General features: G+C 42.4%; 1 protein-coding gene across 2 annotated transcripts in view; it reads right to left on the bottom strand.

Moving 5' to 3' along the window:
- Positions 1-24897, bottom strand: part of LOC311503144 (NLR family CARD domain-containing protein 3-like) — a 51012-nt gene extending 26115 nt beyond the window's left edge. The window contains exons 1-8 of one of the 2 annotated variants that reach the window (XM_084565690.1): positions 20336-24897; positions 18775-18897; positions 17791-17984; positions 15424-17221; positions 15114-15287; positions 14471-14644; positions 11299-11472; positions 10843-11016 (exon numbers count right to left, since the gene is read on the bottom strand). In XM_084565690.1, the coding sequence (XP_084421816.1) occupies positions 10843-11016; positions 11299-11472; positions 14471-14644; positions 15114-15287; positions 15424-17221; positions 17791-17984; positions 18775-18878 (2792 nt within the window). In that variant the 5' untranslated portion in view covers positions 18879-18897; positions 20336-24897. The remainder of the gene's footprint in view (positions 1-10842; positions 11017-11298; positions 11473-14470; positions 14645-15113; positions 15288-15423; positions 17222-17790; positions 17985-18774; positions 18898-20335) is intronic. The other variant, XM_084565691.1, reaches the window with a different exon arrangement.
- Between the last annotated feature and the right edge of the window lie 2178 nt (positions 24898-27075).

Here is a 27075-nt window from a genome sequence, read left to right as displayed (position 1 = left end):
ACAGTCGGTGCAGTACGCCGAAATTAAACTACAAATGAGACCTGGAAGTGGAATCCAGTGTTCAGCCTGGTTTGTAATGTGTTGCTGCACCGGGTATGGTAGGGAAGTACGGCGCAGGCGAAGCGGGGAGATTTTATCGTCACGTAGCGTTTGTTAGCGATATGTATTTATGCCTTTTGGATTCGAGACTTCTCCTGTCACATGAACCTCGTATTAAATTTGGGAAATGGACAAGATGTAAGTTTAATGATTGCTGGCTTTGTAACGTGAAGTTGGAGAGAAGCTTAGCCACTTTTGCTAGTAGTATGTTTCAACATGAAGTAGCAAGGCGTCTCACGGCATATTACAAAATATAATAACAGATAATAAAATGTTCGTGGCTTGTAGCCTTCACCAACGGATGCAACAAGAGTGACACCTGCTGAACTAAGCGATGAAAACAAAGGAGGCGCCGCCGTGTGGCGTAAACTGGTACTGCCCCATGTAAAACACTGGCTGTTACAGCTTGAATGAAATGATTTCATTGATTAGCTGAAACGTCCTGAACTATCCTTATGAGGCGAACTGCAGACTCTACCGATTTTTTAAAAATTATTGAATGAATCATTTTTTAAATGATTACTTTAACAGCTCAGAGATGTTCAAGGAGCAACCTGTTTATGCACTTTCTGCTCTGTCAGCTCTGTTTTTGAATAAAGGGTTGGAAATTAATGCTTTTTTTTTTTTTGTCCGATTCATCGTTTAATCGAAAAAATAATCGACAGATTAATCGATTATTAAAATAATCGTTAGTTGCAGCCCTAATTAGCAGACAAAGCAGAGGGAGTTATTTTGATAGGTGGAGATTTCAACTGCATTGTGAGGCAGACTCTAGATAGACTTCCAGCAGGAGGAGGCTCCATGTCCAAGAAATCCATAACTCTTCATGCAATGATGGATGAACTGGGCCAGGTGGACGTCTGGTGTCACCCACACCCTAGAGAAAAGGACTATACCTTCATGTCACAGGTGCATGGCAGCCACTCTAGACTGGACATGTTTCTGATATCAGGAACAGATATTTATAGAACGAGTGAATGTAATATAGAACCAATAACTATATCGGACAATGCTCCTGTCGCCTTAAAGACTCAGATAGGACCAAATAAACAGTTTAAATATTGGAGACTCAACGTTTCATTATTAAACGATGAAGCAACCCAACAAGAAGTCTGTAAAAACCAACAGACTATCTGAAATCTAATGATAATGACACAGTCTCCCCCTCTACTCTCTGGGAGACGGTCAAAGTGGTGATGAGGGGTAACATTACTGCTATCTCATCTAGATTAAAAAAGCAAAGACTGGACTTCCGGTCTGGCAGCCATGAGGTAGACAGCACGCTATCGGAGCTCCCCGATCATCAAGGAAACGCCGTTATTTTTTTGAGAGATTGTTTCTTGTTAATAGGAAAGGTTGAAAAGGCGTTTATAATATGCCCAAACCAAAACAGAAAAGCGTGCCACAGACGAGGGAAAGAGCTCAAATAGCCGGGGAGGGGTCGGTCGAGGATGATACACCTGGCCTTCCCGACATGGCGGAGCAGCAAGTGGATGCGGAGACGGTTAGCCTGCAGACGATATTGCAAGAGCTGAGAGAGTTTCGGCGCGAAAATGTAGATACTCTCCGAGAGATACGAGAAGACATTAAGGCAACTAACAACAGAGTCGAGGAAGCCGAAATGCGAATTTCAGAGACAGAGGAAAGAGTGCAGGGGCTGGAAGAAGCTACGGCGGAGCTGCTAAAGCTACAGGCTAAGCTGGAGGACAGGCTAACGGACCAGGAGGGGAGAGCAAGGCGGGAGAATATAAGAATTCACGGCATAGAGGAGGGGTCCGAGAGCAACTCCACATCGATGATAACATTCGTGGAAAATCTGCTGAGGGAGAAACTGGAGCTGCCCCCCACCCATGACCTGAAGATTGAACGTGCGCATCGCGCACTGGGACCGAAGCCCCCGGCTGGGTCTCCCCCGAGATCTATAGTCGCTAAGTTCTCCAGCAGCAAAACTAAAGAAGAAGTTCTGAAGTTGGTATGGCAGAAAAAAGGTTTTCTGTACAAGGAAAGAAGAGTTTTTGTGGACCACGACTACGCACCGGAGACCCTCAAGAAACGCCGGGAATACGCAGAAGCGAAGAAGGTGCTGCGGGAAAACAACACACGGTTCCAGACACCTTTCCCAGCCAGATTAAGGGTGTTCTACGAGGGAGAGACGTGCCTATACAACTCGGCCGAGGAAGCTACGACGGACATGGTGAAGAGAGGTTTGCCTGTGACGATATTCAAACCACCGGCGAGCTGGGCTGATAGAGTGAAAAACCTGATGTGGCGCAAGGTCCGGTCCCCGGGGAGAACGGATCAGCACCCTGAGACGCCGCGGGACGGTTTTAAAAAGAGACTGGACGTTTTCAGACGGTCTGACCGCTGATCTTGTTGCGCCTCGGCGCGGTTTCTCCACGGTAAGGATACATAGTAGTAGTGGCAGTGACGCGAACAATTAATAAACCACTACTTTGAGACGTGTTTGGGTCAGTTTAATGACATTAATAATATAATATGTGTGACCGGGGAAATCCGACTAAGCTAAAACATGGAACATTTTGAAAACTTAAGGGAGGGCCCTCCACAACTGGAGATGATTGGAGACTTTCCCTCCGAGCCGGCAAAACATCCCGGCTCCTTCAGGGTCTCAAACGAGACCTCAAATCAGGAAGTTCAACTTGAGTCACTGGTAAAATGTCTCAAGTTTATGTTCTTTTGGGACTGTTCAAGTCACGTTCTTTTTTGTGTTTTTGTTCGTGTTCTTATAGTGTTTGAGTGGAGGGGGGTAGTAAGATTAAAAGAGACATATAATTTATAATGGAAAGTCCAAAAGTTCCACTTAGATTTGCCTCTTACAATGTGAAGGGTGTACTTAATCCAGTTAAAAGAAGTAAAATTCTGGGCAAAATGAAAAAAGACAAAGTAGATATAATATTCTTGCAAGAGACGCATCTAACCGAATCCGAGCATGCTAAACTTAAGAGGCAGGGCTTTAATCAAGTTTATTCGTCGTCCTATAAAACAGGACATAGAAGGGGAGTGGCTACACTGATAGCGAAAAGATTAATTTTTGAAAAGATATCAGAAACTTCGGACAAAGAGGGAAGGTATAACATGCTTGTAGGAAAATTAGAAGGGTCAGAAGTCACTCTCTTAAATGTTTATGTACCCCCAGGTGCAACATGGGAATTCTATAAACAAGTACTTGATCTAATGATTACAAAAGCCCAGGGAATGGTGATTTGTGGTGGTGACTTTAATTTGAGACTGAATCCAAACTGGGATGTGTCAAGACCCACTCAGACTAACACAATAAGCAAAAAGGTGAGAAAGATGATGAGTGAAATGGGCATTTGTGACGTATGGAGGGAGTTGAATCCTACAACTAGAGATTTCACTTTTTACTCCTCACCACATAAAACGTACTCAAGGATTGATTATTTTTTCATGTACAGTAAAGATATTGGTCTGGTAAAGTCTTGTAAAATTGGAATAATGGACCTCTCGGACCACAGCCCGGTTTATCTGGATTTAAATTTTAAAAATAACAAAAACAGTTTTTCCTGGAGACTTAATTTAAATGCACTTAAAGGTAAAATGAAGGATGAACTTCAGGAGGAAATTCGGTTGTACCTGTCAGAAAATGATAATGGGGAAGTATCCCCAATTATGGTATGGGATGCAGGTAAAGCCGTCTTGAGAGGGAAAATCATTGCGAAACTGGCCCTACAAAAGAGGCTTAGACAGGAGAAACTGAATAAACTAGAAAAAGAGTTGGAAAATTTGGAGAAAAAACATAAAAAAGATGTCCAAATGGATATTATGAAGAAAATTAAGGAAATTAAAAATCAAATTAAAGAAATTTACGAGGTAGAAATTCAGAAGAAACTAACCTTTCTGAAACAGAATTACTATGAAGTAGGTAATAAATCAGCCAAAATTCTGGCCTATAAATTAAAAAAACAACAAGCAGAGAGGGTAGTGTATAAAATCAAAGACCAAATCACCAAACAAATAAAACTTGACTTCCAGGACATTCATAGTTGCTTTGAAAAATATTATAAAAATTTATATACCCGGATGGTCAGTAAGGGGATTAGGACTCCTGAATCTCTGCTTGCGTCACTCAATCTCCCCACAATTACAGAAGACCAGAACAAAGTCTTACTGGCCAATGTGACTATCGAAGAACTCCAAAAGGCAATCTCTAGACTAAAACCTAACAAATCCCCAGGCTCTGATGGGTTTACAGCAGAGTGGTACAATACTTTTAGTGACTTATTATCACCTCTATTACTGAGAACATTCAATTGGGTCATTAAAAATGGAGAGATCCCTCCATCTTGGAGGGAGGCGATCATTACTGTAATACCAAAAGATGGTAAAGATAAGACAGATTGTTCTAGTTACCGACCAATTAGCTTGCTAAACCAGGATTATAAACTATTCACATCAATTCTAGCAAAACGCTTAGAAATAATACTTCCAGATATTATTCATTTAGATCAAACGGGGTTCATCAAGCAGAGGCAAACACAGGACAATGTTAGGAGGACATTACATGTTATTAACCATATAGATCAAGATAAATTAGAGGCTGTTCTGCTGGGGCTAGACGCAGAGAAGGCTTTTGACTCTGTCGACTGGTCATTCTTATATAAGACATTAGAGAGGTTCCAATTTCACAATGATTTTGTTAAAGTAATACAAGCTTTATACTATAAACCAACAGCTAAAATTCGGATTAATGGAGCATTATCAAATAATTTTGAACTTGAAAGGGGATGTCGGCAGGGTTGCCCTATATCGCCGCTCTTATTTGTCATCTTTATAGAGCCCTTGAGTCAATGGATAAGGCAGAATGAGAAGATAAAGGGGATCATGGTGTCGCAAGAAGAACACAAAATTGCCCTATTCGTTGACGATATTTTGATATATTTGGGGCATCCGTCCGCCTCTTTCCCAGAATTACTCACAACTCTGAAGGAATATGGCCTACTATCAGGCTATAAACTCAATATTCACAAATCACAAATCTTGACATTCAGGTATTCACCTAGCCATCCCATGAGAGAGGAATTTAAAGTCAATTGGGACTCCAAATCAATTAAATATCTAGGTGTGAATATCCCAAAACACCTGAACATGATCATAGCAGAGAACTATGACATATTGTTTTCCAAAATTAAATCTGACCTGTCCAGGTGGAATCTAATCCCCTTCTTAGGATTAGGACAAAGAGTGGAAGTGATAAAAATGAACCTGTTACCTAGATTATTATATCTGTTCCAAAACATACCAGTCGAGCTTCCAAATGGGAAATTTCAAGAATTAGACAAATTAATATCACGATTCATTTGGCAGGGGAAGAAGCCAAGAATTCGCTATAAAACTCTCCAACTAGCAAAGGACAAAGGTGGCCTTGCTCTCCCGAATATTAAAAATTATCACCAAGCGGTCCAGATAAAAATTTTGGTTGACATTTGCAACCCTTCCTATAAAGCAAAGTGGAAAGACATAGAATGTCAGATATCTAGTGATATCCCAATACAAGCAATTATAGGGGACAGTGGACTGGTTAATTGTCTAAAAGATGTAAACCCATGGATTAAAATGTCAATGAGGACCTGGCACAGAGTAATCAAGGAAAACAAGGCAAAAGAACCTTATTGGATCATTAAATGGATAGGATATGACATAGATTTCTTACCAAACAGGATGGATGCAAGATTTAAACAGTGGGCTGACAAAGGGCTAACAAAATACAGCGACCTCTTTGAGGGGGGCACACTGCAACAATTCCAGGATCTTAAAAATCGATTTAGTTTAACAAATCAAGATTTTTATAGATTTTTGCAAGTTAGACATTATCTAGATAATATAATGAAAAAGGAAGAAGGGCAACAAACTAACTTGGGATTACTGAAGATATTTCTACTCAGCTACAGATCGGACCCTGGTCGCGGAAACATATCAAAGATATACAAGGTGTTACGACAACTAGAAGGAGGAGACACTGTATATATAAAGGAGAAATGGGAGAAGGAGAGCAACATTACGATACAGATGGAAATATGGGAAAAAAATTATATTACAAAAGTGGAAGAGTACATTCTCACTGTCTTGGAGAGAATTTGGGTGGAAAAATGTTGTCAGGTTTTTTAAAGTTCCAGCACAAAGGACTTCTCTGGGAAGAAATACAACCTGCTGGAGAGCATGTGGTGAGGGCAAGGCAACACATTATCACATGTTTTGGGAATGTCCAGTCATTACAAAATATTGGGAGGAAATTAAATTGAACATTGAGAAAATCATGAAAATAGTGATCCCATCAGGGTTTGAGACATTATACCTGGGGCTAAGACCGGACACTGTGAAGGGACCTGACAATAGATATATGTATAATATTTTACTATTAGCAAGTACAAAAGCAATCACAAGGAAATGGTTGGTAAAAGATTCCCCGACAATTGAAGATTGGATCAGAGTGGTTAAGGATATTTTCACAATGGAGAAGCTAACATTCATTCTGAGGCTGGAACAAGAAAAGTTTGAAAGTTACTGGAAAGTTTGGATCAACTATCTAACAAATGATAGGCAGGAAGTTTAAAGTGACATCTCCACCCACCCCCCCCCCCCCCCCCCCCCCACCTCTTAGTTCTTAGTTCTTGACTCCACTCATCTGTTTCTGGTTTTAGTTTCTGATGTAGTTATCACATATTTATTATAAGTGCTATACATGTATGCAGCAAGCTATCTTTGTTTTATTTTAAAGACTATTACAAGGACTACTATTTGAGTTAGTGAAACTTTTGTTATGGCTGTAATTATCACCCCACAGTACTGTCCAGATTACCCCCCATACAACTTGGTTATTAGTTTTACTTTGTAACATTATTTTTTTTCACTTTTCTTTGGATACTCAGGATATTTAGACATTTTGAGGGGTGTTGTGTATAAAGAACAGAGGTATTTCTGTAATGATTTTTGAATTCTGAATATATTTGTAATCTACTTGCTCTCTATACATGTTTCAAGCAAAAGACTTGTTGAGGTGTACTTGTATGAGCTCTTCAATAAAAAGTTTAATAACAAAAAAAAATAAATAAATAAATTAAAAAAAAAGCAAAGACTAGCTCAGCAAGTTGAATTAGAGAGGGAAATTAAGAAATTAGAGACACAGTATCAACAATCAGAAGAACATAACCATTTTGATTGTGACCATTCTGGTATTATTAAAAGAGAAGAGACAGAAACTGGATGACCTGTTGACTTACAAGGCAGAGGGAGCACTGTGATTTATAAATAGGAAGTACTAAGAATATGGTAATAGAGCAAGCTGCTTGCTGGTCTTCCAGCTGCATAAAGCTCAATCTAACAAATTAGTGCATAAAATCAAATGCCCAAATACTAACCAGATGTTAACCCAACCAAAAGATGTTTTGGAGGCATTCGCTACCATAAGCTATATACAGAAGAAGATCAGCCTCATAAAAAAGAGAAGACTGAATCCTTCCTTAATTAAATTAATTTGACCAGATTAACAGTAGATGAGGCAGTTACAATGTTACCAATTACAAAAGAAATTAAAGAAAATATTCTCAGACTCAAAAATAACAAATCTCCAGGGGTAGATGGCCTTCCCAGAGAATATTATAAAACCTTGGTAAATGAGTCAACTCCAGTTTTGTGTAGAGTTTATAACTATGCTCTAGCACAGGGAGGGGCAACCTAAATGATGGAGGGGGCCACAATTTTTCATCGACACTACCTGAGGGCCACATAGGACCGCACACTTAACCAGACATGATAAAACTGCAATTTCAGATATGTTTGTGTGTATATACACACATACATATATATATGAAAAACGTCCCTCTCACCCTTTTGGGGTGGTATCTCATATCTGTGTCATCCTCAAGCTCGGGTCCTCTACCAGAGGCCTTGGAGTCTGAGGGTTCTGCGCATATATATATATATAGATATATATAATGTTTAGTGACGCAAACGGAAAATAACCACTTATTGTTATTTCGTTTATTTTTTTTTTTTTAATTAATTTGTGCATTTTTACACTAAGAAAGAGTTCAACATTGTCCCTGTATACCCACTCTACCTCACCACTACCAGCAGTGGCCACTGGTAAAAAGCTGCCTTTGTTTGCATACTTTTGATTTAAGGCCCGCTACGATAGCAGCCCTTGCAGCTTCAGTATACTTCTCGTATTTAGTGTTGGGACATGAACCTGGTGGTGAGCTATGGAAGCTCACCATGCATAATCAAGTTAACCACATGTCTTGGAAACAAAGGGAGGCCCAGGAAACCCCAAGTCCCACAATCCTCCAGGTGTGAAAACTGACCCAGCAGTAGAATGTGACCTCTGAGGTCATCAGGTCATATAAAGTGCACTTTTTGGCCTGTGTTCTCTCTCTTACCTTCTTACTCTCTACTCTTCCACCTCTTCAACTCCACACCCCCACGTGGGGTGCCAGGCCTGTTCTCCTTACAGCAGTGAAGCGAGAGCCTGCTGAGGAATCTGCACCAGCTCTTTAAGCCAACAAACAGAAGGTTTGTAGGCTAAACCCCCAACCAACAGGAGCCACGGCTAGTTAGCACCGAGCTGCTAACAAGCCACTTCAAAGGGCCTAGTTAAGCTAAGCTAAGCATAGAACTTAAACTTTGATTTGATGTGATATTTGTTTTTATTGAGTTGTTTTAGTATAGTGACTTGATGTTAGTTTAGATTATGCAACACGTAGACTCAGGGTCTTGCATGCTAAGCTAACCATCCTTTCTCTAACCTGGCACCTCATAAAACCCTTATCACATTCCACGAAGGCATGGTAATTTTGGTTATAGTTATGAAGTTAATTATTAATTCGAAATCCAAATTGACAATTTAGTATAATTTATGAGACTGATTTGATTAATTGGCTATCTTTTCCCTTCGTTGAAGGGTGGTGCTCCGAGGTGATCTAGTAATTCAGATCCAATTCTTTAATAATAAATAATTATTTTTGATAATTATTAATTATTCATGATAGCCAAACCCCAATATTGAGTGCCTTAGTACCCAGGCCCAACATAATCTTTGAGCAACATGTTGTAGGGGCAACTTAAATTGAAATCTTTCATGGCAGATAACGTCTCTAAACAGAATAAGCACATAGGTTTGCTTTTACATTCTGTAAAAGATAATCTTCTTCCCATTTCACCTGAAACACACATTTTCTAGATCAAGTTTTCTCTCTCCTCTGCTCTTAGCCACGGCTCAACGTCTCTTCTTCACTGGTGGAGAAGACCCGGTAGAAGCGTGTACGAGGCGGCGTCTGCATTAGAGGCCATCTAGTGACCAACTGTGTCATTACAACTGATTCAGTGCTGCAGAGGATACATGTTTATAATTATCAAAATTAATCTAAGGGCCACTTAGAGTGAGGTCGCGGGCCGTGTGCGGTCCCCGGGCCACCAGTTGCCCATCCCTGCTCTAGCAGAAGGGCAGCCCCCTGGGTCATGGTCAGATGCAGTGACCAGTGTTATCCATAAAGACAATAAAGACCTGACTCTTTGTACATCTTACCGCCCAATCAGTCTCCTATGTGTAGATCTTAAAATGTTGACCTCCATTATAGAATACAACAATATATTAGAAAACTTATAAAGCCTGACCAGACGGGTTTTTATTAACAACAGACAGAGAACCAATAATGTAAGAAGGGCCTTGAGCCTTCAATCAGTTGCAGCCAGGAGGGAAACCCCGTCAATGCTTCTCAGCTTAGACGTTGAGAAGGCATTTGACAGAGATGATTGGACCTTCTTAGAACAGACTCTCAGCAAAATGGGCTTTAATGATATTTTTGTGAAGTGGATTAAAACCTTTTATAAAAGTTCCAGATCCAGAGTGAACAGGCATTGCTCAGAATGTTTCCTTCTGGGACATGGCACATGTCAAGAACATGCTTTGTCACCTTCCTTGTTTGCTCTCAGCATTGAACCTTTAGCTGAATTGATACGATCTAATCCCCTTATACAGGGAATACTTGATGAAGGAAGTAATCAGCACAAACTGGCACTTTTTATTAATACATCATGTATTAATATTTTTGGATAATCCTATTACTTCTGTCCTCGCTTTCCTACATAGTGTTGAGTACAGTAGAGTGTCAGGCTATGAGGTTAATATGAACAAATCTGAAGCCACGATGATTGTGGGGGATTGGCCATCCCAGTTAGATGATCTGGTCTCTTTCAGAAGATCCAATCAGGGATTCTGATATCTTGGCTATCTTGGATATCCTGTATTAGTACCACAATCCATATGGAACCTCTGATGGACAAGAGCTGTTAGAGCACCATTCATAGGGAAGAGAACGGGGACAGGTAAGTACCGAAACCAGTAATGGAAATTAGCTGCACCGTTTCTGGTTGTTAACACAACATGCAAGTTACAGTAGGAGTTCCTATTTAAACCTCAAACTTCCCACCAGTCCCCTAGAACTGAAGAAGCTACTCGGATGAGTTGTGAAACATCTTCTCAAAAAACTCTACAACTCCAGTTGACTTTTTGAACCTTTTTGAATAAAGCCTAAGCCTAGCTGGGAGCAGTGGTGGCATGGGCTGTCGGGGACTTATAGACCAGTTGGGTCTCTATGGAACAAAACACCATACCAGGGATACCCCTGTCTGGTCTTCTATTTCTTAGCCAACAATCATCATACAATCATATTCATCTCAGCACATGAAGAAAACACGAAGTCTGACCTCAGAGTCTCCAGTCTACAGTCTGGACTCTTCACAAGATCAAGAAGATGCTTCACATCTGAATCCTTCAGGTTGTTTCCTCTCAGGTCCAGATGTTTCAGATGGGAGGGGTTGGACTTCAGAGCTGAGACCAGAGAATCACAGCTGATCTCTGACAACCTGCAGTTCATCAATCTGAATAAAGAATAAAAGATATAGATTAAATCATGAATAATTCAATCAGATGTGTTCAGGTTTTAAATGTGGAGCTCAACATTACTGTATCCTAACAGCCTTTAAGCTTCATTAACTTTAACAACTAACAGTGGACATTTTCTACAGTTTCTGATACAAACACTCGCCTTGAACTAAAGGACATTTACAGATTTATGGAGGAAAGTTCTGGATGAACATGGATTAGATTCAGTTGGTGATTAAACATATCAGATCTACAACAGTAACAGACAGTGAACTGACCCCAGAGTATCCAGTCTACAGTCTGGACTCTCCAGAAAACCACACAGCTGCTTCACTCCTGAATCCTTCAGACTGTTGAGACTCAGGTCCAGATGTTCCAGATGGGAGGAAATGGACTTCAGAGCTGGTCCCAGAGAATCACAGCTGATCTCTGACAAACTGCAGCTCTTCAATCTGAATAAAGAATACAAGTGATCTACAATGAAAGGTATGATGTGTTTGATCCTGACTCAGAGCAGCAGCCTTCAATCAGACTGACTCAACAACATCAGTAACAGTCTGTGACTGTGTATTTAGTTTTTATGATCAGTGGAGAAGGGAATGGACTGTTGCACCAAAGCAGCATATTTACCAGGACTTGTTGTTTTAAGATTGGAGGCCAGTTATAGTTTGGGGAGTTTCAGTGATATGTGAAATGTTCTGAGTAATAGTTGATGATGTATGATTGTAATAAATAAGAAGACTGGGTCAATATCCTTCAACTGTTTTGAAAAACATTTGAGAAAAAGAAACTTCTTCAGATTTGTGCTCATTGAAATACTGAACATTTATCAACTAAAGAACATTTGACACATCAGTCAATGATTTGAACTGAATAAAATAAGAAACCCTACAACAGCTCCAGTCAGTGAACTGACCTCAGAGTCTCCAGTCTACAGTTTGGACTCTCTTTTAATTTTCGTTTTTATTTAGTTCACTTAACTAAATAGTTTTTTCAATTTTAGTTTTCGTTATTTCGTTCGTTTTCGTTAACTATGATAACCCTGCTCCTGAGTTTACAGCAGTGTTTATTATGGCTGTTTACATCCACCGGGTGCTAATGCTAACGCTGCGCTAAAGGAGCTCCACAACAACATCAGCTCGCTCCAGAACAAGCACCCGGAGGCTTTTTACGTGATTGTGGGGGATTTCAACCACGTAAACCTGACAGACACACTGCCTAAGTTCCATCAGCATGTCACCATAGCGACACGGGGAAATAACACGCTGGACCGTGTTCACACCAACAAAAAAGACGCATACAGAGCCGTCCCCCACCTCCACCTCAGCTTCTCCACCACATCTCCATCATGCTGGTCCCAGCCTACCGTCCCCTTCTCAGACGCCACACACCAACACAGAGGACCATCACCGTGTGGCCCAGTGATGCTGTCCCTGTGCTGCAGGACTGTTTCCAGACTGGCAGATGTTCAGAGAGGCAGCTGTCTGTGAGGGAGAGCTGGATCTAGAGGACACACATCTGCTGTCCTCAGCTACATCAACAAGTGTACAGAGGATGTCACCACCACCTGGACAGTAACATGCTACCTGAACCAGAAACCCTGGCTGAATGCAGAGGTCCACTCTCTGCTGAAAACCAGGGATGCTGCGTTCAGGTCTGGTGACAGTCTGACACTCAGGGCGGCTAGAAGACAGCTGACTGCAGGAGTGAAGAGGGCTAAGGCTGCATACGCCCAGAGGGTCCAGGGACACTTCACGTCCAGCGATCCACGGAGTATGTGGAGGGGCATAAAGTGCATCACAGACTATAACACCAGAGATGTACAATGCCCCAGGGACCCCTCTCTACCCGACGCTCTCAACAGATTCTACGGCCGCTTTGAGGACCTAGACCAGACTCACCCCCCCACCAGGAGAAGAGCCCCTCAGTGTGACCCCAGCAGAAGTGAGGAGGACCCTCCAGAGGATTAATCCACACAAAGCTGCTGGTCCAGATAACATCTCTGGGTGGGTGCTGAGGGGCTGCACACACCAGCTCACCGAGGTGCTGACAGACATCTTCAACACCTCCCTCCAACAGGCGGTGGCCCCCACCTGCCTGAAGACCACCACCATCATCCCCATTCCTTAAACGTCTACAGTGACAAGCCTGAATGACTATGGACCAGTAGCCCTCACCCTGATAGTCATGAAGTGCTTCCAGAGACTGGTCATGGCCCACATCAAGGACTGCATCGACGTCACTGTGGACCTGCACCAGTACGCATACAGGAAGAACCGATCCACAGAGGACGCCATGTCTACTGTGGTCCACACAGCCCTCACCCACTTAGAGAACAAGGACTCTGATGTTCACATGCTCTTTGTGGATTTCACATCAGCCTTCAACACCATCAGACCACAGACCCTGGTACATAAACTGACAACACTCAGACTGAGCTCCACACTCTGCAACTGATTCCAGGACTTCTTAACAGACAGGCCACAGTCTGTGAGGATCCACGATGTCTCCTCCTCCTCCATCACCCTCAGAGAGACTCCACCCACCCTGTTCCTCTCCCCTCAGGCAGGAGGCTGAGGAGCATCAAGAGCAGGACCACCAGACTGAGGAACAGCTTCTTCCTGGAGGCTGTGAGACTGTTGAACACTGGAGGACCCCTGTAGCCCCTGACCCCCAACAACCAACCACAGATACATTCTGCACTGAATGCAGTCGTTTTGCACAGACTCCAGTAGAGCACTGTCACTTTAATTCTTCTTCCATGAGGCAGAAGTACTGGCTGCCTCATGGATCATACATGAAATACATTAACTAGACTATGGAAGATTAGGACACATGATAAAAATGGACACAACCAATATATTGATGGCATACACACAGTTAGCCACAGGCAGATTGCGCAATCCGAGGCTCTGCTTCCTGCTGCCTCAACTGGTGTCTCTCCCTATATGACCATATATGGTCGCTCCCTGTATTCACATTAGAAATACTGAAATCCAGAGATTCTGACAATAAAAATGACTGAAATGACTGGAATCATACAGAAAATGTATTTATATCACAGACCAATGGATAAATAGCAGAAGTTATTTTATCAATAGTATAATTTATTTTATTGTCATTACTTTTCATGATGCTAGGTGAGGCACTACCTCACATGACTCCCCTGACCACACGTCCCTGGTGCTCACATCTTCTACACCATGACATGTTTCATCTGGTGCCCCCCCTAGAGGCAGCTCCCCTGCATTACTGTGTCCTAACAGCCTTTAAGCTTCATTGACTTTAACAACTAACAGTGGACATTTTCTACAGTTTCTGATACAAACACTCGTCTTGAACTAAAGGACATTTACAGATTTATGGAGGAAAGTTCTGGATGAACATGAATTAGGTTCAGTTGGTGATTAAACATATCAGATCTACAACAGTAACAGACAGTGAACTTACTCTAGTTTCTCCAGTCTACAGTCTGGACTCTCCAGAAAACCACACAGCTGCTTCACTCCTGAATCCTTCAGACTGTTGTTACTCAGGTTCAGATGTTTCAGATGGGAGGGGTTGGACTTCAGAGCTGGTCCCAGAGAATCACAGCTGATCTCTGACAACCTGCAGCTCCTCAATCTGAATAAAGAATAAAAGTGATCTCCAATGAAATGTATGATGTGTTTCATCCTGACTCAGAGCAGCAGCCTTCTATCAGTCTGACTCAACAACATCAGTAACAGTCTGTGACTGTGTATTTAGTTTTTATGATCAGTGGAGAAGAGAATGGACTGTTGCACCAAAGGAGCATATTTACCAGAACTTGTTGTCTTAAGATTGGAGGCCAGTTATAGTTTGGGGAGTTTCAGTGATATGTGAAATGTTCTGAGTAATAGTTGATGATGTATGATTGTAATAAATAAGAAGACTGAGTCAATGTTCTTCAACTGTTTAGAAAAACAGAACATTTGAGAAAAAGAAACTTCTTCAGATTTGTGCTCATTGAAATACTGAACATTTATCAACTAAAGAACATTTGACACATCAGTCAATGACTTGAACTGAATAAATAAAGAAAACCTACAACAGCTCCAGTCATTGAACTGACCTCAGAGTCTCCAGTCTACAGTTTGGACTCTCCAGTCCAGCAGACAGATGCTTCACTCCTGAATCCTTCAGGTCATTATTAGTCATGTCCAGCTCTGTCAGATGGGAAGGGTTGGACTTCAGAGCTGAGGCCACAACTTCACAGTGAGTCTCTGAGAGTCCACATCCAGTAAATCTGTGATTAGAAAACATATAAATCTGTTGTAAAATCAGATCATTTAGATTCTAGATCCAGACTGAATGAGTATGAAACAGAGTGAGGTGATCATCTGATGAACATCTGATTGATTCTGTTAATGATCAGGACTCACTGAGCCTTTCTGCAGTTCCTCACAGCTGGGATCAGTCTCCGTCGTCCCTCATCTGATGTGTTGTACTGATTCAGGTCCAACTCATCCAGAACCTCCTCTGACATCTGCAGCATGTAGGCCAGAGCTGAGCAGTGGATCACAGAGAGTTTCTTCTCTGATCTGTTCTTTGACTTCAGGAACTCTTGGATCTCCTGATGAACTGAGAGGTCGTTCATCTCCATCAGACAGTGGAAGCTGTTGATGCTTCTGTCAGGAGACATTTTACTATTCCTCATCTTCTTCAGCTTGTTGATGGCTCTCTGGATGATTTCTAGACTGTTCTCTGTCTGACCCAGCAGACCTCCTAAGAGTCTCTGGTTGGACTCCAGAGAGAGGCCATGAAGGAAGCGAACAAACAGGTCCAGGTGACCATTTATACTGAGCAAGGATTTCTTCATGGCTCCATACAGGAAGTCATCCAGAGGCTTAGTGGAGACCTGGTGGTCTTTCCCCAGGAAGTCCTTCAGCACCTCTGTCTTCTTGTTGGTGTAACAGTGGAACATGTAGACTGCAGCCAGAAACTCCTGAACGCTCAGATGAACAAAGCAGTAGACTGATTTCTGGAAGATCACACTCTCTCTTTTGAAGATCTCTGTACAAACTCCTGAGTACACTGAGGCCTCTGTCACATCAAGACCACAGAGCTCCAGGTCTTCTTGGTAGAACATGATGTTTCCTTTCTCCAGATGTTCAAACGCCAGCCTCCCCAGCTTCAGAAGAACTTCCCTGTCAGCCTCCATCAGCTCCTGTGGACTCGTCTCATGTCCCTCATGGTACTTGTTCTTCTTCCTCTTTGTCTGAACCATCACAAAGTGTGAGTACATGTCAGTCAGGGTCTTGGGCAGCTCTCCTCTCTGCTCTGTAGTCAACATGTGCTCCAGAACTGTAGCAGTGATCCAGCAGAAGACTGGGACTCCACACAGGATGTGGAGGCTCCTGGATGTCTTGATGTGGGAGATGATTCTGCTGGACAGCTCTTCATCACTGAACCTCCTCCTGAAGTACTCCTCCTTCTGGGCGTCAGTGAAGCCTCGTACTTCTGTTACCCTGTCAACACATGTAGGAGGGATCTGATTGGCTGCTGCAGGTCGGGAAGTGATCCAGACCAGAGCCGAGGGAAGCAGTTTCCCCTTGATGAGGTTTGTCAGCAGCACGTTGACTGATGCCTTCTGTGTGACATCGGACACAACCTCACTGTTGTTGAAGTCCAATGAAAGTCTGCTTTCATCCAGGCCGTCAAAGATGAACAAAGGTTTACAGACAGCCAGCTCCTCTGCTGTGACCTTCTGTAATGTTGGATGGAAAACATGGAGCAGCCTGAGAAGACTGTACTGCTCATCTTTGATCAAGTTCAGCTCCCTGAACGAAAGCACAATCACCACACTGACATCTTGGTTTTCCAAACCCTCTGCCCAGTCCAGAGTGAACTTCTGCACTGAGAAGGTTTTTCCAACACCAGCGACGCCGTTGGTCAGAACCACTCTGATGTGTCTCTGTTGGTCAGGTAAGGCTTTAAAGATGTCGTGGCACTTGATTGGAGTGTCATGGAGGGCCTTCATCTTGGAAGCTGTCTCAAGCTGCTTCACCTCATGTTGGGTATTAACCTCTTCACTCTGTCCCTCTGTGATGTAGAGCTCAGTGTAGATCCTGTTGAGGAGGGTTTCACTTCCTGTTACATCACTTCCTTCAGTCACACGTTCACATCTCCTCCTCAGACTGATCTTATGTTCATCTAAAACCTCCTGCAGACCAACATCAGCTGGAAAGAAGAACAAACGTGAGACAGAAAGAAAACAATCATCCCTGTTAGAAGCCACAAAGAACAGAAAACTGACTTTAAATGTTTTGTAAAGAGTTTTTTCTTCTCATAATAACTCATTTTTAGAGGAAACACTAGAAATGCTCTTTGTTCTATCAGCCTCTGAGGGGGCGTGTCAGTGTTTGATTGACAGCAGAGGCAGCTCGTCTGCAGCTCTTCATCTAACAGCTCACTGTGGTTGTTCCTTCCTCTCTGTAATATTTAAGACTGATCCACTAATAAAATGATGAGCAATATGTTCATCTCTTGTTTTTAACTGCACTAACAACAAAATACTGCTAATCAGGTAACAAACATTTCCTCTGGCTGTTTCACAATAAAAGCCTCTTAGTGGCTGGTCACAACAGGAACAGATTCATTTATATCAGCAGTAATTAACAAAGCTCAGTTATGAGTAAAATAAGGCTGGTATGTGAAGTGCAGGGAAAGAAAAGAGAATAAATAAAACTGTAGGAAACTAAGAAATGATTTTATCAAGAGTCCATCAGCAGACAGATGTACAGTCTTACTTGTTCTGGATCTTTTTCCACACTGGGGACAGGAGGAGTCTCCTGATGAAGCAGACTGGTCCCAGTATGAGGTGATGCACTGTCTGCAGAACCAGTGTCCACAGCTGCTAGAGACTGGATTCTTCAGGACGTCCTGACACAAAGCACAGCTGGACAGCTGCTCCTCCACAGAAACATGACTCCTCTTCCTCTCTCTGTCAACACATTTCTTCATCACTAAAATCATTTTGTCAACATTTGACATCACTGTCCAGAAGCTCAGACGCTCACAGAGAACAGGAAAAGTTTGAATTGACTTCCTTTGATTTCAACTCTCCTGCTTTCATCAACACCAATCAACTGCTTTTCCTATCTGGCTGTCTTATTAAACACTGAGTCATCTACCTGCCGTTTGCTGTTAATACAAACTCAACACTTCCTGCAGAGACTTCACAGTAAAAGCCTTCCATCAAAGAGAGCTGATTATGTCCTTCACTGTTTTTATCTTGAGTTAGTTCAGTCTGAACTGAGCTTAGAAGAGTCTAAGAAGTGTTACTGATAGTGAACTGGACTGATAGGGAGTATTGATCAGATAAAGATCACGTCACTCTTCATAGACAGACAGCTGGACACTGGAGACTCTGGTCTCTGTCTGTGGTACTACCCTCTGCAGAAACAAATGTGTTTTATTCTCATCAATCACTGATAAACTCTGAGATAAAGTAATTTCAGTAGCAGTAAACACACAAACTACAGCTGCTGCAGATAATGAGATGGTTTCATGTTTGTAACAGTCCTCTGAGATTAGATTACAGCTTTTCTAGGTGACTGACAGCTGTCAGAGAAGCTGAGAGGAAGACAGGACTCATTATTTATGTTGGAGTCACAAAAACCTTTTCAGAGTATTTTAGTAAAAATGAATCAACCATCAGAGACAGAAAATAAACTGGAACTGACAGAAGTGACTAAAATGAGTCATGAACAAGTTAGTAGTAGTTCTCTTACGTTGTGTCTGAGGGTCCAGGTTCTTGACTGAAGTGTGGAGGAAAATCCTTGGACCGGTCACTCTTCATAGACAGACAGCTGACTCTGTCCTCCCCTTCCTCCATCTTCTGGACTTCAGTCAGTCTGAGAGGTAAACCAGAAACACTCAGTGAGTTTACATCAACTTCAGTTACACTAAGATGATGGTTACTATAAAACAACAAGGACCTGGTGACTTTATAACCTTCTGGTGAAATGTAAGAAATTGAATAAATTATAACAGGCCTGTAATTTAGAAGAAGAATATTAACTCTCACCTCCCTTCAACCTTCAGTTTTCCTCCTTCTACTCTGAATCAAAGTCTGAACAAACAGACTGAACACTTTCATTGCTCAAGGATTAAAGGGAAGTTCTCCAACTTGCAGTGTTTCTTCTTCCCTGAAGCTCAAGCTAATTTTATTTTCTATACAGCGCCAGATCACAACACAAGTCATTTAAGGTTACCTTCCTATAGAACGGTCTACACCTGGTTCTTTTATTAAACAAACTAAATTGACTCATATTATTTATCTTATTTACAGTCATTTCTGTCTCTACATGGCCATGGACTAAATATTGTTGAATGAACTAAGAGTTCTAAGTTTACATCAACTTCAGTTACAGATCTCCAGGTTGATCAGAGACTGATGGGAACTGTAGTTTTTATTAAAGATTTACCTGTCAAGTTAAAATAAACACTTGTGTATTTTAGAATATGGACAGAAAACCACAAGCACACGTTGTGTTCAAGCTTTAAAAAGTAAAAATGAACTTCCAGACTTTTAGATAAAGTTAAAAAGCTGCGTCAGTAGCCGTTAGCTTAGCATAAAAACACTCGATAATTTAGCTTCAAACTGAAGGAAGAGAAGAGTAAAATGATTCTATAATGTATATTAATCATTCAGTTCAGTGAAACTTTAACAAAGCAACAGAAAAGTCCAACAAACTAAAGAAGGAAAACCGTTAGCATTAGCATTAGCATCAACGGTCCCTCTTCAAAGTGACAGTTGATGCTAATGCTACATTTGTCTGCTAACAACGCAGTTAGCTAACTTATTTAAAAGATGAACTCAAAACACTTAGAAACAGGAGAAATCATTAAAGTCATTCACCTCTAACACAATAATTTAATTTAACACAAACACAGAGAATTATCGTTTCTGTTCCATCTTCCGTTACTGTCATTAACGGTTATCACATCCGGATACGGTCCTTTCAAAATAAACTTCACAGGAAATACAAAATAAAAGTAGAAGGAAATACACGGAAGAACACAAACACGTTTTCAGTACCGAAACAAACCATTAATGGTCATATATAATATAATATAATATAATATAATATAATATAATATCAGAGTCAGTCTGACTGAGAACAGGAAGTAAAACACAAACTACGCAGTTTAATAAAAGCAGCAGAACTACAACTGATTAATCACTAGTTTGTTTCAATGGTTGAATCAAACTGTTAAATTCTGACTCTTCTTCCCTCTACAGTCCACATGAAGAAGAAGAAGAAGAAGAAGAAGAATATTAACACTCACTTCGCTTCAACCTTCAGTTTTCCTCCGTCTGTTCTGAATCAAAATAGAGTCTGAACAAACTTTAGTTTCGTTTCTGCTCCGTTTACTGGAAGTGACGTGGTGTGTGTTTGTGCGCGTACACTTGTACAGCTCTCTTTGTGAGGACCACTTTGAGTTTTCACCATCAGAGTGAGGACATTTTAGCCAGTCCTCTCTTCTCGTCCTCCTCTAATAGAGTCAGTCTGAGAGATGTTGTAGAACATGTAGAAATCAGTTAGAAAGTGTAGATAGAAAAGACTGATTAGTAAATGAATCTTTCAGATAAAGTGGATTGTTTGAGTCTAATAGCAGCGTGTTAGTGTGACTTAGTTCAGACTCATGGAGTGATGATGGAACAAACAGTCAAAGCTTTAACTGGAGTGAAAGGAACAGTATCACAGAGCAGACATGATCTGTTCCAGGTGCTGACTTCTGAAGAATAAGACTGACATTAAATGTGACATGGAGACAGGGAGGTTTAGCTCCATGACACAATGACTGATGAACTGATAACACAGACATGGGTCCCACACTGTGCTGCTATCTGGAAAACAGCTCTGATACAAACGCACCTGATGCCACTTTACTACCAACGTGACGTTCACCTGTTGTCAGCTGTGCAGGTAGGCAGCGCTAGGCTGCTCAGCTGGATGCTAACCAGTCTCTTTTGACTGAGTCTGGTTCTGTTCTGGTTCTGGTCCTGTGCTGCTTTCTCCGTCTGAATGCTGAAGAATCCCACTGTGACCTGGGAGTCCACGTCAACAGCTGTTTTAGCCCGTTAGCCCTGAGCATAAAACTAGCTTCATTTATTTGTTGACTTGTACAGATCTCTGTCCAGAGTTGGATCTCAGCTGCTGTGCTGTCCTTGATCATTTAGAAGGTTGGATCAGACATTACAGAGAAAAGAGGAAGGATTCATTCCAGGAACTACATTGATGGACAGTGTTAGCTCCATGCTAAATGCTAATCCATCATCCACTCTACTGTCCACTGTTTACATACGTGTCAGCTGGAGCTGTTGTGCAGCACGTCTTGAAACACACCTGAGAAATAGGCCAGAGTGACGAGGCGTGACAGCTCTTTCATTTGTTGAGACCTGATTTAATTCCAGTCCAGGAGAGACAGGAGACGCGTCCACCATTCACTGCTCATAGATACAGCAAACCATGACCAGGAAGTAACTGGGACACCTGTCTGACCACAGACGTGCACAGGTACGGGTTATGGGCTCACATCAATACAGTGAGCCCATAATTGGTAAAGTGTTAAAAAAATAAATAAATCGCACATGGTTACTAAACCAATCTATGTTGTTTGAGTGTAGTATCTTAGCCTCACCACAAAGTGGCGCACCAGCACTGTGCGTAGTGCCATGACCCTTGAACGTGATCTCACCAGGGCCGGATCAGTACCCCCAGGGGCCCCTGGGCACTGAAGTTCATGGGCCCCCTCCCCTCCCAAACACCCACACCCTCCAAAGTAGTAGATTGCTGCCCCACCAGACAGATACACACGCAAAATGCTACACACCCTGGTCATTAAAGCCCACCTTAATTATTTGAACTCCCAGCCAATCTGACATGTCAAATCACACATCTATTGGTCAAAAGATGAAACTAATCCAACTGAGCAAGGAGCAAGTATGCCTGACCAGTTCAATAAATCTCCAGCAATCTCCAACACAAACAATAAGACAATGATAGAATGAATCAAATATAGTGTTCATTGAAAACAATCAGCCTACATTATCAGGTCACACAGTCACATCAAATTATACTACTCATTTCACAGACAGCATAATAGCTCTTACCTTTAGAAGTTCTTTTTTCGTGTGTTTTTCTTTGCGAAGTTGCAGATCAAGTCCTCAAAGTCCAGCTCCCTCACCAGCTCAGACTCAATAGCCATCAAAGACAATGAAGAGAGCCTCTTCTGACCCATGGTTGTCCTGAGTTCATTTTTTATCCGTTTCAGTCGTGAAAATGTCCTCTCTCCCTCACAGTTGGACACAGGCAGTGTGAGGAAAAGTCTGAGTGCGACAAAAACGTTGGGGAATGTTGTCTGCAGTCCATTCCTGAGAACAACCTGCAATAGATTTGCAGGTGTCTTTTCTTGTTCAGTGCTGACAAAGGCCCTAAACTGGATCAGCTCATCAGCTAAAGCAGTATCCATGTCGGTGGGATATGAAGAGGAGAGAGCGTTGGCCCGTTTGCGTAGGTCACTGTCATCGCAGTCCATGTCAAAAAAGCGACTGTTAATGTCTCTGTATGCGTCCAGGCGTTTGTCCAGTCCTGAAAGCAAACTGTCAATGATAACATTGAATGTCTCAACTTGAAACTTTTTACTCCCATTGAGAACAACTTCATTGTCCACTGTCTCATCAACAAAGGCCTTTCTTTTACTCCAGCGGTGGGTCTCGTCCTGGTAGGTCTGTGTCACACCTGTGACAGCCCGAGCAGATGTCTCAAAGTCAGCAAATTGCCCTCTTAGTGATGCAACATAAGTGTGCATTGATTCCAAAAGGTGCACAGCGGTCATTAGGTCCACATCCCTCTTTTGCAAACCATTGCTCGTAAGCTTGAAACGGTGTAGCACAGTGTCCCAAAATATTGTCATGAGTGCAGTCTCCAGTTTCCTGAGCTTGTTACACAGCGCAGTAGCCTCGCGCCTTGTGTCCTGCCGCTCTTCGTCGTCAGATGCTAACATCTGTAAGGCTCCTCTTATTTCAGCATAATTTTCACAAAGAGCTCTTGTGGAGTCTCCTCTGCAGCTCCATCTTGTAGAGGAGAGCGATTTTAGCGTCAGTGTGATGTTGGCAGTAAACACTTTATTCCATCGGTGGGTCGAAGCAGAGCAAAACGCATATAGTGCTTGAACGAAGTCAAAAAACTGGCTTGCTTCCCGGCACCTATTTTCAACACAGTTCACACCAACCCAAATTCAAAGAATGTGCTGCGCATGGAATGTAATGAATCAGTGGGTTGTGTTTCTTGAGATGAGCTTGCAACCCATTATATTTCCCCGACATGTTTGATGCGTTGTCATAAGCTTGGCCACGGCAGTTGGAGAGATCCAGCCCCAAGTCGCTGACCATCTTGATCACACAGTCAGCCAGACTTGACCCAGTGTGACTGTGAATGGGTTCAAATCCAATAAATCGCTCTACTACTTTCCCTTTATCATTCACAAATCGGAACACAAAAGTTAGCTGGTCCACATGAGACATGTCAGGTGTAGAGTCCACTACAACGGAAAAACACTTTGCTCGCTTTAGTTCTGTAGCTATGGTTTGCTTTATCTTGTCACCCATCAGGCCAATAAATTCCTGGCTGATAGTTGATGACAAATATGAAACCTTGCCACGACCCTTCTGACCATACTTTTGCAAATGTTCCATTAAAAATGGATCAAACTGTGCTAGCAGCTCGATGATTCCCAAGTAATTACCATTGTGTGGGGATCCCAAAAGTTCATCATCTCCCCGGAATGGAAGTCCCCTTTCACTCAGAAATTTTATGACGGCAACAACACGCCTCAATACATCCTTCCAGTACTGACTTTCAGCTTCAATTTGTCTCCCAAGAGAAGCATCCACAGTGCCCAGATGTTTAGTGCGATGTATAAGTGACAGCATGCATTTTTTCTGCTCACCGCTCATTTCGTGCTCCGTTATTCTCTGCGGATGTTTCCAGTCACTGAATCCGGTGACAAATGTGGTGCAGTGTGTTGATAAAACTTTGCAAGCGAAGCAATAAATTTCTCCAGTGGACGGTGAATAAATAATCCATTCTCGTGACATAGTTTCACCATTTTGAAGATGTCGGGTCAACGCTTCGTTAGTGAGAGAGCGGGTCTTGCTGCCAGCCTCGCCCCCCCCTCCGTGATGCTGGATACTTTGCCGCCCGATTCTGAAAGGCTGAAACTCCTTTGAGAATAATTTCCTCCCGGACACTCTCTGTAATTGATCCCCATTGTGCGGGGTCCTCTGAGATGACGGTATCCGCCACTGTAAATGAACGTGAAGAAATCGCGTTACCTTGTTCCGTTTGGTGACCGGCGTCATCTCTCTCTTTTCCCGCATCCCCGCTAACGTTAGCTGCTGCTAGCTGAGGCTGAGCATCGCTGCTAGAGCTAGAGCTAGCGTTGTCTAGTTCGCCATCCTCCTCTTCTTCATTTCTCGCTTTTTTGAAAAAGCTACTTATTAGCGGGACATTTTTTAATGCCGCCGCTTCTTTCTCCTCCTTTTCTCGTTTCTTTTTCCTTTTTGCAGCTCCGCTGGGCTTTTGGTCAATACCGCTATCCATCTTCCGCGCAACTTTAACTGAACTTGAACCAGCAAGACGTACCACCCGCTATGTCCGCCCACCTTTACCACTCGCCAATCAACACAGTGCATTGCAGCCTGCTGCCAATCATTACCGTCCAGTAACTGACAAATAAAACAGGCAATCGGGAGACAGAATTTTTGTAAACAACTATTTTTATCTCCTGATTGGGTACTTATCAAGCACAAGGGGCAAGTTTAAACTTCGGGGAGGAAAAAAAATAAAAAACTCGGATCGTGAAGGGCCCTTTTCTGCCCAAGGGCCCCTGGCACGTGCCCAGATTGCCCATATGATAGATCCGGGCTTGGCCCTCCGGCCCGCTTGAATATGACCGCTCGCTCTGAGGGGGGCAGCTGTCCGGTCTGATTTTGTTCAGGATCACATCAGTGAGTTTTTTTTGTTTTTCTGTTTCCATCCCACATAGCAGAGACATGTGGGCCGGGTCTGGCTTGAAGCCGGCACAGGTGGTGTTCACTCGGCACTGGCATACGGCATGTGAGCCGGACATGGCCCAGATGCGGCAAAGGCGGCACCGTCTTGACTCCGGCAGACAGATGTGGGCCACTTGTGGAGTGCCGAATTCGGCCCACATACCAGCTTAGACCTCTGGGCCACATATGTGAGGCCGGACTCATGCCACCCTTTAAGTTATTTTTCGATATTTTTGAATGAGTTGTTGTTTAACATCACAGATTTAATAAAAATAAATAAATAAAATATTATTATGATATATTATCGATGTCAATCAAAATCAGCTATCACCCTTAACAATATCGTTCTTGTCGAAACAGGACAGATCATAGCTGATCTGAAATTTTAAAGTTAAACCTAAGTTGCAACAGCGGCCTTTCAACGGTCAGCCAGCTATCCACTTTTTAAATTCATCAGCCACTCAACGGAAGTAACGGAAGTAACGGAAGTAACGTAACCATCCAGGTGACTGACGCGACCGACGTCACTGTGGCCGGAGCTGATGGCTGCTCGTGCACTCCGGTGAGACGGACCACAAAGACGTGGTGAGTGAAATTGTTACGTTTTCTGTTCCTTCAGCCATCTTAGGAGGGAAATAATTAACACCAGCTTTTCTTTTCGTTCTCTTTTATTCACATCTCTTCTCAGTAACAGACATGGCGGAAGAAAAAGTTCATAATAACAACAAAAAACGCGCCCACAACATCTCATTGGCCCAAGAGGCTCACGTGACCTCCACCGAACGTACAGCTTCAAAATAAAAGCATAAAACAACAATAAATGAGAACACAAAACCCAACACCCCCACTTGTTCTCATCATCATAACCCGATGTTATCATTCCAATACATTTAGTTTCCAAAGAACCATGTTTTGAACTTGATTATTTTTGGTTTCGCTACAGGCTTTGTCAGTATGTCGGCAACCATTTCCTCTGATGGGCAATAGACAATACTTATTTTACCTTCACAGAGTGTGTTACGTATGAAGTGGTATTTCACATCAATGTGTTTAGACCTCTGTCTGTTCACTGGGTTCTTACACAGTGCTATGGCACCCTGGTTGTCACCATGAATCTCAGCACGACTGTGTATTCTATTATCCATGCCATTTAACAGCTGAGTAAGGTATATGCTCTCCTGAGTAGTAGCAGCTAGACCTATGTACTCGGCCTCACATGTGGACAATGCCACTGTGGGCTGTTTCTTTGTCTTCCATGAAATGGCGGGACCCTGTTTTGTCAGGCTGAAACAGTACCCTGTAGTGCTCCGTCTATCTTCCACAGAGGATGCCCAGTCAGCATCACTGAAGCCAATAAGATTCAAACCTTCCTCATTTTTCTTGTAACATAGTTCATAGTCAACAGTGCCCTTTAGATACCTTAGAACATGTTTAGCAGCCACTAAGTCCTCTTCTTTAGGGTTTGCTAAAGTTTGAGAGAGCTTGCTCACAATCCAGCTGATATCTGGTCTTGTACTAGTCATAGCATAAATCAGGCTGCCAACAATCTCCCGATATCCTCTGGGGTCTACAAACTCACTCTTCTTTTCCTCCTCACTTTTGATACCACCCTCTCTTGGTTCACTTGGGGTAGATCTGGGTTTACACTCTGACATTCCAAATCTTTCAAGCATTTTTAGAATGTATTGTTTTTGATTCATTGTAATTTTGTCTTTCTTCTGGTCAAACTGTATGCCCAAGAAATATGAAATTTTCCCCAGATCCTTCATGTTGAATTGTGATCTCATAGTGTTTTTGAAGCTGTTGAGTAGGTCGCCATTGCTGGCTGCAATGATTAAATCATCTACCCATATGATCACAATGATTGTCTCACTTCCTATCTGTTTCTTGTACACACAGTGGTCAGATAGGTTCCTCTCAAAGTTGTCTTGTTCTAGGTGGTCATTTAGAAGTTTGTACCAATTTCTTC

Source organism: Chelon labrosus, assembly GCF_963514085.1.
Source record: "Chelon labrosus genome assembly, chromosome: 18".
Classification (NCBI taxonomy): domain Eukaryota; kingdom Metazoa; phylum Chordata; class Actinopteri; order Mugiliformes; family Mugilidae; genus Chelon; species Chelon labrosus.
Note: the sequence above shows the minus strand (reverse complement) of the source record. Positions and strands in the feature narration are given on the sequence as shown.